Source organism: Motacilla alba, chromosome 3 (assembly GCF_015832195.1).
Source record: "Motacilla alba alba isolate MOTALB_02 chromosome 3, Motacilla_alba_V1.0_pri, whole genome shotgun sequence".
In the NCBI taxonomy this organism is placed as follows: domain Eukaryota; kingdom Metazoa; phylum Chordata; class Aves; order Passeriformes; family Motacillidae; genus Motacilla; species Motacilla alba.
Genome location: NC_052018.1, coordinates 2,277,622 through 2,293,117, shown reverse-complemented (window position 1 = coordinate 2,293,117; position 15,496 = coordinate 2,277,622). Strand labels below are relative to the sequence as shown.

General features: G+C 46.5%; 1 protein-coding gene across 1 annotated transcript in view; it reads left to right on the top strand.

The window, feature by feature from the left end:
• Positions 1-15,496, top strand: part of ELP3 (elongator acetyltransferase complex subunit 3) — a 107,702-nt gene that overhangs the window by 61,672 nt on the left and 30,534 nt on the right. The window contains exons 10-11 of the mRNA XM_038132552.1: positions 9,212-9,405; positions 14,568-14,658. Of these exons, the coding sequence (XP_037988480.1) occupies positions 9,212-9,405; positions 14,568-14,658 (285 nt within the window). The remainder of the gene's footprint in view (positions 1-9,211; positions 9,406-14,567; positions 14,659-15,496) is intronic.

Here is a 15,496-nt window from a genome sequence, read left to right as displayed (position 1 = left end):
ATGAGAGTAAAATTATTTGAGGAGAAAAAACAGGGTGAAATAATCTGAGGGGAAAATGAGGATATAATAATCTGAGGGGAAAATGAGGGGAAAGTAATCTGAGGGAGAAAATGAGGATATAATAATCTGAGGGGGGGAAAACAGTGAAATAATCTGAGGGGGAAATGAGGGTAAAATAATCTGAGGAGAAAAAACGGTGAAATTAATCTGAGGAAAAAATGAAGGTGAAATAATTGGAGGAAATGATCTGAGGGGAAAAATGAGGATGAAATCATCTGAGGGAAAATGAGGGTGAAATGATCTGATGGGAAATTGAGGGTGAAATAATCTGAAGGTGAAATAATCTGAGGGAATAATTATGATTAAATGGTCTGAGGGTGAAATAGTCTGAGGGGAAAATAATCTGGGAAAAATGAGGGGGGAATAATCTCAGAGGAAATGAGAGTGGAATGATCTGAGGGGAATATGAGGATGGAATGATAGGAGAGAAATGAGGGTGAAATAATCTGAGTGTCCTTTCTTTTTATAAAGTGGGTGACGTTACCTCCAAACATTTCCAGCTGTAAATAAGGCCTCGCCTTTCCCGAGGGCTCTGGTTTTTCTCAAGGAGATGAAATCCATAATGAAACTAAAATATTGCACCGCTATCAGGAGCTTTTAATAACTGTAATAAAAGACAGTTAAAGGGCTGATCTGCATTGATTTTTGCTCCTCTGGGGAGACAGTTCCCTGTGTTTTTAAATATAGCTCTGAAGTGTTTAGTGAGGTAAACGATTTTCCTTTCAGCTCCTTCTAAACATCTCACTGAAAAGCTGTGATTTGCAGGTGGTTTTATCTCTGAAAATGTGGCTTTTTCCTTTTTTTTTCTTTTCCTTTTTTTTTTTTTTTTGGTGGGCACATCCCTGCCAGGGTGTTTAATGCTCAGTCCTGCAGTTCCTCCAGCTTCTGCTGGAATCTCAGGAAATATTCCTGCTCAAAAGCTGCCTCAGTTCAGGAACATTTATGGCTCTGTGAGCTATGACCAAAGCTGGGGTAATTTTTATGTTAATGGGGATGGTGGTAGCAAGGAACAGGCTATTTCTGGAAAGGCTTTACGCACCTAATTGCTCTCATATTTCTGTGGGTAAATCACCCACAGAACATCCCAATCGGTGCCACTCCTGTAGAATTGTGGACTCAGAAACTTTTAGGGTCGAGCTTAAATCAGGAAAGGCCAAGGATGGGGTTTTGGTAGCAGTGAGATCTTTTTACGATGCACAGAAGCAGAAAAAAATTGGAATGTTGTGGGGAGAAGAGGCTGGGAGAGTTGGGAATGTTCACCTGGAGGAAGGAAGGATCCAGGGAATCCTTGGAGCATCTTCTGGAGCCTCGAGGGGCTCCAGGAGAGCTGGAATTTGGGAAAGGGCTGGAGGACCCAGGGAATGGCTCCAAATGGGAAATTTGGGAGGGATCTTGAGGAGGAATTCTTCCCTTTGAGGGATTGGGTTGGAATTCCCAGAGAAGCTGTGGCTGCCCTTGGATCCCTGGAATGTCCAAGGCCAGGCTGGAGCAGCCTGGACAAAGTGTTGGGGTTGAAATGGGATCATCTTTAAAGTCCCTTCCCACCCAAAACCATTCCAGATCTCCATGAAAATCTCCATGGCTGTGTGGGAAAATCCGCCTTTATTCTGCTCTCGGATTGCTGCCTTTGTCCCTGAAAATCAGGATTTTTTTCCCCCTCACGAACCATCAGAGTTAGGATAATGCCAATCACTGCCTGCCAGCAGCCTCCCATTCACAAAAAGCTCCTGCTCAGTGAAAAGGAGCAGTTCAGACCCTTTTTCCACCTGAACCAGGGATGATTTCTGCACTTTGCAGCCCCCAGGCCCCGTGGGTTGCTCAGCCTCATTCAGCCACTCTCTGTTCTGGGGCTTTTTACAACAGAAAAAGCCAGAAATTCTTTTTTCCTTCCTTTTTTTTTTTTTTTTCCATTCACAAATTGTTTTCTGGGTTTTTTTGGTTGTTTGTTTTTTTTTTTTTTCACTGAGGCCCCTTGCTGCTGAAGTCAATAATGAACATATGGCTGGGAACAGGCAGGCAAAAATAAAGGAATAAAGGGATAGAGAGTGCAAATTTTCCAGGCATTTAGGCAAAGGCAGCATCACTCAGTAAAATACCTATTTTAGTGCAGATCACCATCAGCTACCGAGTGGAGAAACCACGAGGGCCAGATTAGATTTTTGAGGGCTTAATTGTTGTTTTTGTGGGGGTTTGTATTTTTATTTTTGAATTCAGAAAGCAGAATGGTTTTGCTGTGAGCACTTGAGGGCTGGGCGAGATGGGGGTTGTTTTTAATCAAAACCAGGATGGAGTTGCAGTGGTTTTTTTTTTTTTTGGGAGAGGAGACTTTTGAGGGATCCTCGCGTGCGTGAGACAATGAAAAATGTTTTATATCCCATGCTGAGCCCCAGGGGAACGCTGACCCTCCCAGAAAAGGGAAAAAAAACCAGGAGTTGAGCACTCAGGAAAAGCAAAGGTGGAACTTCAGAGCAGATTGATGGAGGAATTCTCCCGGGTTTTTCCGGGATGGATGGAGGCAGGCTCGGAGCACCTGCACCGCCGGGCAGATGGGGCTGCTCGGGGCGCTGAGCACAATCTGGACAGGTCTGTCTGGGCCTCCAAGGTCAGCCTGCTCCTGCTCCAGGACTTTTCCAAGTGTTCCGTGTATCTCTCCTGGTTATTTTCCCTCCACCTCTCCTGGGCTGTGTCCCAGCAGGGCCAGGATCTCCTGGTTTTGGAGAGAAGAACTCCCCGGCAGTGTTGGATCCCGATATTCCAGGGAGGAACCAGCCATGGAAGGGCTGGGATGGGAGGCAGGAGCGTCTCTCCTCGGCGTTTCCTGGTCTGTGGGGAGATTCCTGGGTTTAACGTGGAAAATGTTCCTGCTGGAGCTGGAGCTGGTGAGGATTCACCTTGGAGCTTGGAAAAGCTCCTTTGACCTCTGGGTTTGAGGTTTTGGGGCTGCTGGGGAAGGGAGGACGTGAAGAAGCTTCCAGGGTCCTTCACGCAGCAGGGAATCTGCTTTATTTACCTGAAATATTTCAAAATATGGGAAATTCCGGAGCAATCTGAGGTGGTTTAGGTGTTGGTGACCCCCTTCTGTCACTTTTTCGTTGGCTTGGTGGTTTCCACAGCGGGAAATTTGGCAGCTTGACCATGCCAGGGACTGAAAGGGTTTTGTTGTGTGGCTGTGGATGGCCAGGAAAGCTGCAGCAATTCCCTGGAACGTTGTCCTCCCTCCCTTGGTCACGGAATAGTTCACAGGAGATGGAAATTTTTGGATCTTTGAGAGTTTCTCCCCTCGGTCCCATCCATGGGAGGTTTTGCTGTGGGTGCAGGCATTGAGAGGAAGTGATTTGGGATTGTTCAGGTCGGAAAAACCCTTGGAGAGCATGGAATCCAACCATTCCCAGCACCGCCAGGGCCACCACGGATCCAGAGATTGAAATCCCTCCAGGGATGGGGACTCCACCACGGATCCATGATCCCCCAAATCCACATGGATTTAGATCCCTCCAGAGATGGGGACTCCACCATGGATCCACGTCTCTCCAAATCCACATGGACTTAAATCCTGGATCCATGAGCCCCAAATCCACCTGGATTGAAATCCCTCTCTGGATAGGGACTCCACCACGGATCTGTGTCCCCCCAGATCCACATGGATTTAGATCCATCCAGGGATGGGGACACCAACATCGATCCACATCCCCCCAAATCCACCTGGATGTGAAATCCCTCCAGGGATGGGGACTCCACCATGATCCACATCCCCCCAAATCCACCTGGATGTGAAATCCCTCCAGGGATGGGGACTCCACCATGATCCACATCCCCCCAAATTCACCTGGATGTGAAATCCCTCCAGGGATGGGGACTCCACCACAGATCCATGTCCCCCCAAATCCACATGGATTTAGATCCCTCCAAGGATGGGGACTCCACCATGATCCACATCCCCCCAAATCCACCTGGATGTGAAATCCCTCCAGGGATGGGGACTCCACCACTGCCCAGGGCTGGAAAACCATTTCCAAGCAGGAATTATTCCCGATATCCAACCTGAACCTCCCCATGTGTAGCTCGAGGCTTTTTCCCCTCTTGGGTCACACTCCTTGAGGGAATTTTAGCAGAAACATTGGAATGGACAGGAAGCGTTGTTCTTTGAGGATGGAAATAAAGATAAAATGGTCCAAAACCAACCTCCCACCTTCACATCCATCTGCCAGACTAATCCTTTGCGTTCTGTTCTGAAAACACCGAGTCCGAGGTCGCATCCTTGAGAAAATCCTGGATCCCAGCGACTTGAAAATGTCCATTTCCAGCCTGGCAGGTGCCGAGCGCTGCCCCCAGGCCGTGGGTGTTCCCGGGCTGCTCCAAAGGCACGGCAAAGGCACCCTGGAATCTGCATTTCTCGGTCACTGGGCCATTGTCTGCGGCGCTGAATGCAGATCCTATCGTTAGGGTTTTAATTAGCCCGGCATTGACGGGGAAATGCAAATGGGGGGCCGGGAAAATGGAGCGGCGTTTTGGAGGCACGAGCTGCTGTTAATGCACGTAATTAAAGCGCTAAGTGATTGTTCCTTCCCCGCGGAGCTGCGAGTGTCACTCAAGGCAGGAGCTTTCAAGTGCTATAAATAATCCAGCTGATGGAGATAAGGGATGGAGTATGGAGAGCTCCGATAATGCTCGTCTTATTCACAATTTGAATTTAATCATCTCTTTTCAGGCGGGGGCTGCGGCGGAGGAGCCGATTCAGGGATCAGGTTGAGGGGCACAGTCCATCTCCAGTGGCCGTTCTGGTCATTCAGAAATAGGTTTTTGGTGACCTTTACTCTGAACAAATCCCGGCGTTTTAGTAAATTGCTTTCAAAAATTGCTGCTTTTATCCCCTAACCGGTATCTTCCTGCAGCAGTTGGGCACCTGGAGAGCGAGGAGATTAAAGGTGGCGAGTGAATCTTGGGGCTGTGAAATGTTCAAGTGGAATCCCATGAAATCACCTTGGTTTTCTCCTTTTGGAGAGCTGCAGCTTTTTGGGGTTTTTTTGAAGCAGGTTTCTCATTCACTGCGTGCCCAGCGTGGTCAGGAAAATCCGATTAAAACCTCCAGGTGGACTCTTTAAATTTTGGGTGATGCTGAATTTGGGGATGGGGCCGTGGGGATCCCAAATCCTTGGACCTTTCCCATGGGTCAGGGGTTTTCTGATTTAAAAGGTTTTTGCAAGAGCACAGGAATGGGAAAATATTGAAATTCAGGGCATCACCTCCTGATTCCATCTCCTGTTACCTCCTTGGAATGAGAGGATCTTTCCCAAATGAAACTGTTCCACGATTCCGGGGTTATATTCTGATCTAACAGAGATTGACTTTTGGTTTCCTGTAATCACAGTTTTCCCGGATAACAATTGCAATGTCACTGGAAGCTTTTGGTGGGAGTTGGGGAAAAAAAAAATTCACGGTTATTATTAACTGTTAAAAAATCCTCAGGTTCTCTCTAACATCCCATAAGTTGAGGATTGTTACAGGAAAATTATATTTTAAGGTATGGAGGAGTCCATATGAACCTCCAGGTTTGTTTCAGCTGATCTGAGCTGATCTTTTTCTTACTTCAATTCAATTTAAATTTAAATTTTTACTTTAAATTGCTGCAATAATCTCTCATGTCCTGCCCATCGGCCACGCCCCCAAATTTACATTTACCTTCAGTATCCATCTTAATCTCTAAAACCCGATAAATGCCTTGAGGGGAGAAAACTTCAAGGAGGATTGGTTTAGCAGCTTTGAAGTTGGTGGTGCTTCCATTTGGAATATTCTCCATCCTTTGGGATTCAGAAATTTAGGATCTGCCCTCCGTGGGTCATCTTTAACCTCTCCCTGTGGAGCAGACATGGATTAGCCCTGACTCAGCCTGGAGCTGATGGAAAACCTCCAGAGCTGCCGTGGATGGTGGCCTCCGTCCGGAACAAATATTTTCGGGATTCAATTTGTCTTGGCAGGAAACAGCTCGGGAGGGTTTTTATCAGCCCGAGACACCTTTTAAGGTGTCTGATTAAAAGAGAAACAACCACAAGAAAAGGCTACAATTCCTCCTACAGCTTGGCACGTGTTGGCATCTCCTACTTCCTTTGTTTCAGGAGAAACTTAATCAAAAGCAGTTTGTGAATGGGGAAAGGTTAAACCTTTAAATGCCGGGATTTACAGGGACTGTTGGGAAAAGGGGCTGGGGAAGAGCAGCCGCCACTCCCTTATCTCGTTTGAAATTAATTACTCGGGGAATCAGCTCAGGAGAGTTTTGAGAAATTCGCAGGGAAATCTGTGGATTTTTAAAGGCCAGTGGGGAGCAGAATTATCACTATTATTATTATTATTATTATTATTATTATTATTATTATTATTAGTGCTCAGACGTCAGAGGTGCAGAGGAGGTTGAAGGGACAGAATTCAGGGTGGGGTGAGCAACCTCCACGGTGAGCTCGGCTTTGCTGGCTGCGTGGAAAAAAACGGGAATGTTGGTGAATCATTCCCACTTTTGGGATGATGGGGAGTATTAACCCAGCCCTGCCTGGAGTGGTGCATTGACCCCATCCTCACTGAACTCCTCCATCCTCCCCTGCCTCGGTGCCAGGACACTCAGCCCCGATCACGTCTCATTCCAGGACACACAGCCCCGATCACGTCTCATTCCTTCTCCTCGTTTTCCATTCACTGCCCACAAAAGGTGGAATTCAGCCCCCGTGGGCTTGGCTGAGGACAGCCAGGATCGTTTTCCTGGCCCTTTGGGAGTCGGGTCCGAAGGAGTTGAATTAATCCATGAATCCAACAGAAGCCTTGGAGCTGCCCCTGGAGGCGTCCAAGGCCAGGTTGGACGGGGCTTGGAGCAGCCTGGGATGGTGGGAGGTGTTGGGGTTGGAATGGGATGAGCTTTAGGATCCCTTCCACCCCAACCACTCTGATCCCACTGATTGTCCTTGCTCCAGACCTTGTTTTGTCTCCAGGCTGTGTCTGAGTGACTCCAGAGGTGGAGCTGCCTGGAAAACCGGTTCCATTTTCCACCTCTGTTTCCCTGGAGCTGCACAGGAGCCTGCATGCTCCAGGCTGCATCCAGCCCTGGTTTAGGCAGGGAATCACCCTGGAAAAACCTGGATTATTGCGATCCCCGACCTTCTTCCCATCCTGGTACTGGATCTAGTGTGCCTTGGAGCTGAGCTGATCCATCCTGGGGGTTTTGTCCTGGAGAAGTTTGGGTTTGGGAAGCACGGGGAGCCAGCAGAGCTGCTGGGAGAGCTGGGAATGTTCACCTGGAGAAGGGAAGGATCCAGGGAGATCTTGGAGCCCCTTCCGGAGCCTAAAGGGGCTCCAGGAAAGCTGGAGAGGGACTTGGGACAAGGGATGGAGGTACAGGACAGGGAATGGCTTCCCACTGGCACTGGTGCACTTGAGGTGGGATCTTGGGAAGGAATTCCTGGCTGGGAGGGTGAGGAGGAACTGGGCTGGAATTCCTAGAGAATCTCTGGATCCCTGGGAGTGTCTTAGGAAAGGTTGGAGCAACCTGGGATCAGGAAAGGTGTCTGGGTTGGAATGGGATTGGATTGAAGCTCCATGGATCCCATCCCAAACCATTCCGGGATTCTGGGATCCAGGACACTGAGGATCCATCCTGAGAGATTTGGATGGAATTCAGGGATGAAAAAGGAGGAAGGGACACCCTTCCTGGAGCCCCCAGTTCCCAGGGAAGCCTCTGGATCCTGAAATTCCTTCCCAGAGAGGAGTTGGATGGGGATGGATCCAGTGGCAGGCTGGAAGAGCTGGGAATGGAGGGAATTCCCTGAGAAAGGGGAGCTTGGGGTGGGATTTGGGAAGGAATTCCTGGCTGGTCTGGAATTCCCAGCCAGGAGAATCCCTGGGAGTGTCCAAGGACAGGTTGGAGCACCCTGGGATAGTGAGAGGTGGAATGGGGTGGGATTGAAGGTCCCTTCCCACCCACACCATTCCATGATTCCATGATTCCATGATCCCATGACAATGTGTGACAATTTGTCCTCGCAAAGCCCTGGAGCAGCAGCAGCTGTGGGGCCACAGTAGCCATTGACTCACCTTATCCAACTGGGAATTCCTGTTCCTGCGGGAATACCCTGCTGGAGAGGGACCAAGTGAGCAACCAGGAATAAATCCAGGCTCTAACCCGGGGTCGGATCTGGTGCAATGAGGCCGTGTCCTCGCTTAAATCAGTTTCATCCTTGCCTGGCTCCTGATTTCACTTTTCCTTTAAATCAGTTTCATCCTTGCCTGGCTCCTGATTTCACTTTTCCTTTAAACCAGTTTCATCCTTGCCTGGCTCCTGGTTTCACTTTTCCTTTAAACCAGTTTCATCCTTGCCTGGCTCCTGGTTTCACTTTTCCTTTAAACCAGTTTCATCCTTGCCTGGCTCCTGGTTTCACTTTTCCTTTAAACCAGTTTCATCCTTGCCTGGCTCCTGGTTTCACTTTTCCTGTAAATCAGTTTCATCCTTGCTTGGTTCAGGGTGCCCTGCCTGGCTCCCGGTTTCACTTTTCCTTTGTCGGAATGATTTATTTTTAATCGTCAATCCCGAAATTTAATCTGGGAAAAACCCAAGCTGGGTGCTCCATGTGGGATTCAGGCAGGGAAATCAGAGCCACGCTCCATCCTGCCGTTCCCTGGGATCCTCAGAGTGGAGGATAACACAGGAAAACAGGATGAATCTCTTCTCCATTGCTGTTCCAGTGCTGTGTCCCAGACACGTTGATTAATCCCGGAACGCGGCGTGCCGAGATGGAAGATCAGCACGCTCATCCCTATTGTTCTGTTTCCAGAGTCTGGGACAATACATGGTGCAATATCCGTGGAATTCACACTGGAAAATACCAGGAAAGCACGGATTTGACTCGTTCTGGTGTTGTGTGGCTCTTTGTCCCTCCCGTGGCCTCCTCTTCAAATTTAGAACAGACTTTTCATTTCCAGAAATGCCATAAACACTCACAGCTCGCCCTCAGCAGGAATTCTCAGTCATTCCCATATTTACAACCACAAAACCCCTCTGGAAACGAGTCCAGCCAAGGCTCCCAACCCCAGGGAACGTTCGCTTTGCCCTTTTCTTTTTGACTTTTTTTGCCTCCTTTTGATTTGACTCTTTTTTTTGGTTTGTTTTTCCCAGGAGTTTTTTGAGAACCCCGCGTTCCGCCCCGACGGGATGAAGCTCTACCCCACGCTGGTGATCCGCGGCACCGGGCTCTACGAGCTCTGGAAAACCGGGAGATACCGGAGTTACCCGCCCAGCACCCTGGTGGATCTGGTGGCCAGGATCCTGGCCCTGGTGCCGCCCTGGACCCGCGTCTATCGTGTCCAGAGGTAATTCCCGCCTGGAATTATCGCCTCGCTGCTCCGGGAGGGATTCCAGCTTCGATTCGTTAATTACAGCCTGATCTGACTCGGCCTTCGTTATCTCCATGCTTTAATCACTAATTAAGCAAAGATCGTGGAGCTGTTCCCTCTCCGTGCGGGTGGGAAAGGCCAAGCGGGATGAGGAGGTGGGAATTAGGAAATGCATGGAAAATTCCGGAAGCGCCGGTTCCGCCGCTGGCCAGGGGCAGCACCCTGGGCTGGGGGGATCCGTAGGGAAAATGGGGTGGGTCCCGTGGTGGATAATTAATGGGATGGACCCCATGATGGATAATTAATGGGATGGATCCCATGATGGATAATGGGTGGATCCTGTGATGGATAATTAATTGGATGAATCCCATGATGGATAATTAATTGGATGGATCCCATGGTGGATAATTAATTGGATGGATCCCATGGTGGATAATGGGATGGATACCATGATAGGTAATGGGTGGATCCTGTGATGGATAATTAATGGGATGGATCCCATGATGGATAATGAGTGGATCCTGTGATGGATAATAGGTGGATCATGTGATGGATAATTAACTGGATGGATTCCAAGATGGATAATTATTGGATGGATCCCATGATGGGTAATTAATGGGATGGATCCCATGATGGATAATTATTGGATGGATCCCATGATGGATAATTAATTGGGTGGATCCTGTGATGGATAATGGGGTGGATCCCATGATGGATAATTAATTGGCTGGATCCTGTGATGAATAATGGGATGGATCCAGTGATGGATAGTGGGATGGATCCCATTACAGATAATTAATTGGATGGATGCCATGATAGATAATGGGATGGATCCCATGATGGATAATTGGGTGGATCCCGTGATGGATAATTAATGGGATGGATTCCTTGATAGATTATTGGGTGGATCCCGTGGTGGATAATGAGTGGATCCCATGATGGATAACTATTGGATGGATCCCATGATGGATAATTAATTGGGTGGATCCCATGATGAGTAATGGGATGGATCCCATGACAGATAGTTAATTAGGTAGATCCTGTGATGGATAATGGGATGCATTCCTTGATGGATAATTGGATGGATCCTGTTATGGGTAGTGGGTGGATCCCATGATGGATCATTAATTGGGTTGATTCCATGATGGGTAATTGAATGGCTCCCATGGTGGCTAATTGGATGGATGCCATGATGGATAATGGGATGGATGCCATGATGGATAATTATTGGGATGGATCCCATGATGGATAATGGGTGGATCCCATGATATACAATTGATTGAATGGATCCCCTGGTGGATAATGAGTGGATCCCATGATGGATCATTAATTGGGTGGATCCCATGGTGAATAATGGCATGGATCCCATGACAGATAGTTAATTAGGTAGATCCTGTGATGGATAATGGGATGCGTTCCTTGATGGATAATTGGATGGATCCCGATATGGGTAGTGGGTGGATCCCATGATGGATCATTATTTGGGTTGATCCCAGGATGGATAATTGGACAGATCCCATGATGGATAATTAATTGGGTTGATTCCATGATGGGTAACTGAATGGCTCCCGTGGTGGCTAATTGGATGGATGCCATGATGGATAATGGGTGGATCCTGTGATGGATAATTAATTGGATGGATGCCGTGATGGATAATTATTGGGATGGATCCCGTGATGGATAATGGGATGGATCCCATGATGGATAATTAACTGGATGGATCCCATGATGGATAATGGGATGGATCCCATGATGGATAATTATTGGGATGGATCCCATTATGGATAATGGGATGGATCCCATGATGGATAATTATTGGGATGGATCCCATGATGGATAATGGGATGGATCCAATTATGGATAGTGGGATGGACCCCATGATGGATAATTGGATGGATCCCATGATGGATAATGGGATGGATCCCATGATGGATAATTATTGGGATGGATCCCGTGATGGATAATGGGATGGATCCAATTATGGATAGTGGGATGGATCCCGTGATGGATAATTGGATGGATCCCAGGATGGATAATGGGATGGATCCCATGATGGATAATTAGGTGGATCCCATGATGGATAATTAATCGGCTGGATTCTGTGATGGATAAAGGGTGGATCCCATGATGGATAATTAATGGGATGGATTCCTTGATAGATTATTGGGTGGATCCCGTGGTGGATAATGAGTGGATCCCGTGATGGGAAACTATTGCGATGGATCCCATGATGGATAATTAATTGGATGGATTCTGTTACGGATAATGGGTGGATCCCATGATGGATAATTGGGTGGATCCCATGATGGATAATTACTCAGCTGGATGCTGTGATGGATAATGGGTGGATTTAATGATCCTCTCCCAGGATTCCTCACCTGCCTGGAGTCTTTTCCTTGATTTTTCCCTGGAATTGTGGCAGGGTGGGGATGAGCAGAGGGAATTCACAGAGGAGGGAACGACTGAAGGCGAGAAACACTGGGAAGCTTTGGCGAAAAAATTCGGGATTTAGGGATAAAAGCAGGCCTTCTAAATAATTTAAAAATTAATTTTTGCTCCAAATTGTGTTGATTTTCAAGGACAGAGAAAATAAAAGGGCTGGGAAGCATCACTGGGAAAAAGGCAGGAAGAAGGAATGGGAGATGGGATGAGAGGGAGTTCAGGGAAATTTGAGATCCGGAATGAGAGGGAATCCAGGGAAGTTCGAAATCCCAGATGAGAGGAAATCCAGGGAAATTTGAGATCCGGAATGAGAGGGAATCCAGGGAAGTTCGAAATCCCAGATGATAGGAAATCCAGGGAAGTTTGAGATCCGGAATGAGAGGGAATCCAGGGAAGTTCGAAATCCCAGATGAGAGGAAATCCAGGGAAGTTTGAGATCTGGAATGAGAGGAAATTCTGGGAAGTTTGACATCTGGATGAGAGATGGGACCCAGGGAAATTTAACATCTGGAGTGAGAGGGAATCCAGGGAAATTTGACATCTGGAAGGAGAGATGGGATGAGAGGGGATCCTCCCACGGTGCTGTGGAGGTGGAAAACGACAGGGGAGTATCACTCACCTCCAGGGGTTTTATTTTTTCCTTGGATTTCGGTGTTTTTATGGATTTCCCTCTCACTCTGATGATGGCGAGGTGGAAAAACGAGGAAATAAAACCTTTTCCTGGGAATGGGGCAGGGCTGAGATCCAGATCCAGAATTTCCCTGGAACTTCCCTGGAAGTTCCAATCAGCTGCTCCACAAGAAACCCAAGGAATGGGAATGCTGGGAAAACGGGAGACGAAATAAACCCGGCTGCAGCTGCTGGCAGACCGCTCCTTACCTTCACCAGGATCAGCGTTTAACGCCCTGTATCCCGAATTTATTTGGCATTTTAATGAGTCCCGGTGGCTGGAGTTGGTCCGGATGCTCCTGACGATCCCACGTGGGCATGGAAAACCCATTCCTTGCTTTTTTTCTCCCTTCACAATCTGCTTTTCCCCATCCATATTTGAATTTCCTTGGCTCCCCAGCAGGCGGGTGAGCAGCTCTGAGTTGTAATCCGCCTTTTATTTGCGGGATTTTGGTTACAATTCCCTGGATTTTAGCTAAAAACCCGGGTCAGGAGCGCATCAGAATTACTTTTATCTGTGTTCCTGGAGGGAAAATCCACCCAGCCTGGCGTTTTTGGAGCTGTTCCATAATTGTTACTCCCTGGATTATCCCCGTGGAGCCGAGTGTCCTCCAGTCACCACGTGAAGCGCTCGTTTTTTCCCCAAATTGCAGCTTTTTGGAGGGAATTCTGTAGCCTCTGCAGGGTCTTTATTTACTCAGAGAAATCCCCAGATGAAGGCTCTCTCTGGTTAAGGAATTTTCCTTGGGAAGGACACGAGGAATCACCCCCAGATCCCGTGGATTTATAGGAAAAAAGACAAAAACAAATCCTTTTTTCCTTTTCCCAGGAAAAGCTTGGAGGGGCGGGACACAGGGAATGGGATGGGGGGCGGATTTTGGGAAGGAATTCCTGCCTGGGAATCCCCATCCCTGGAATTGTCCCAGGAGAGGTTGGATGGGGCTTGGAGCAGCCTGGGGTGGTGGAATGGGGTCGGGATGGGATTTAAGGTCCTTTCCAGCCCTTTAGTTTTGTTCCGTAAGGTAAAATAAATTTTTCCCCCCCTTTCCCAAGTTTAGACCCTTTAATTCCTTTTATTTTTTTCCCATCTCCTACCAAACCCAAGAATTTTCCATGAATGGGAAGGAAAATCCACCAGGAATTCATTCCACGGCGCTGCTGGGTGGAGGAGGATGGAAAACCAGCACAGATCAATCAATCAATTAATTAATCAATTAATTACAGCCCAAATTCCCTGAGCATCCCCCAGCTCCAGCTGGGATTTTTTGGGGATATTCAGCTGAGGAAAAGGAAGGAAAACTCACCCAGGAATGTTTGGGACCAACCTGAGTTCCCTGTCCCTGATTTCCCTGGAAATCGGAGGGATTTTGGATGGAGAGGTGGAATTCCGTCAGTGGGGTGGGGTGAGCCAACATTGGGATCTTGCTTTTTAGGGAAAGGAGGATCCCAATTTCCTCATCCCCTGGAAGCCACTTGGGGGCCAAATTTGCTCCCGAATTTCCTTGGAGATCTTCAGGTTCCTGCCGTCCTCAGGCTGGGATTCACATTCCCGTGGGAATACCCTGAGAACTCTCCCAGTTTTTAGGGGAAATACCAAAATCCCACCAGGACAAAGTTGTGATTCTGATGGATTTTCCCCAAATTTCCCAATTTCTGGTCTCCAGCAGCAGATGATGGAGAACAGCTGGATGATCCCTTTTATTTCCCACATTCCCAAGCGAAGAACTGAGAGAAAAACCCCAAATTTCAGGATTGTTAAAGATTTATATTCAGGGTTTTTGTTTTTTTTTACTTTTAATAAAATCTATGATTTCTTCTTTTCATTTTTCTTCATTTCTCATTTTTACTTTTCATTTCCCTCCTGCTTTTATTTATTCATTTTTTTTTTATTTCTAATTCATCCAAAGGAATTCAGCAAAGTTGGGAATTCAGCAATTTGGGATTTTGGCCCGATGAAGTTTTTTTTGGGGTGAATTCTCTGCTAATTGAGCTGTTTGAAATTTGGATTTTCCCTCTTTTTTTTCCAGGGATATCCCGATGCCTCTGGTCAGCTCCGGGGTGGAGCACGGGAACCTGAGGGAGCTCGCCCTGGCCAGGATGAAGGACCTTGGGACACAGGTAAATTAAAAAAAAAATTAATAATAATTTAAAATATTTATTCAATGTTTTATAAATAATTTCTATTCATTTGTAATAAAACACAATAAAATATTTCAAAGTTATTTTTAAAATAATAAATAATGAGGAAAAATCCTCGCTGGATGTGATGAGGGAGAGCTGATGGCTCCACCCAAATCAGGAGATGAAACCCAAAAAGAGCCAGATTTGGCTTAAAAAAACCAAAATAACCAGATTTGGCCTTAAAAAAAAAAAACAAAACAAAACAAAACCAGATTTAGCTTTAAAAAAATGCCAAAAGAGCCAGATTTGGCTTAAAAAAAAACCCAAAATAACCAGATTTGGCCTTAAAAAAAAAAAAATAACCAGATTTGGCCTTTAAAAAAACCAAAATAACAGATTTAGCTTTAAAAAAAACCAACAAAAGAAGCAGATTTGGCTTAAAAAAAAACCCAAAAAGAATCAGATTTGGCTTAAAAAAAAAAGAAACCAAAAAGAAGCAGATTTGGCCTCATAAAAACCCAAAAGAACCAGATTTGGCTTCAAAAAAAACCCAAAAAGAACCAGATTTAGCTTTAAAAAAATCCCAAAAGAGCCAGATTTGGCTTTAAAAAAAAACCCAAAAGAAGCAGATTTGGCTTAAAAAAAAAACCCTAAAAGAATCAGATTTGGCTTAAAAAAAAAAAAAACAAAGAAAAAAAACCAAAAGAACCTGATTTGGTTTAAAACAAAGCCAAAAAGAAGCAGATTTGGCTTCATAAAAACCCAAAAGAAGCAGATTTGGCTTAAAAAAAAACCCTAAAAGAACCAGATTTGGCTTAAAAAAACCAAAACAAAA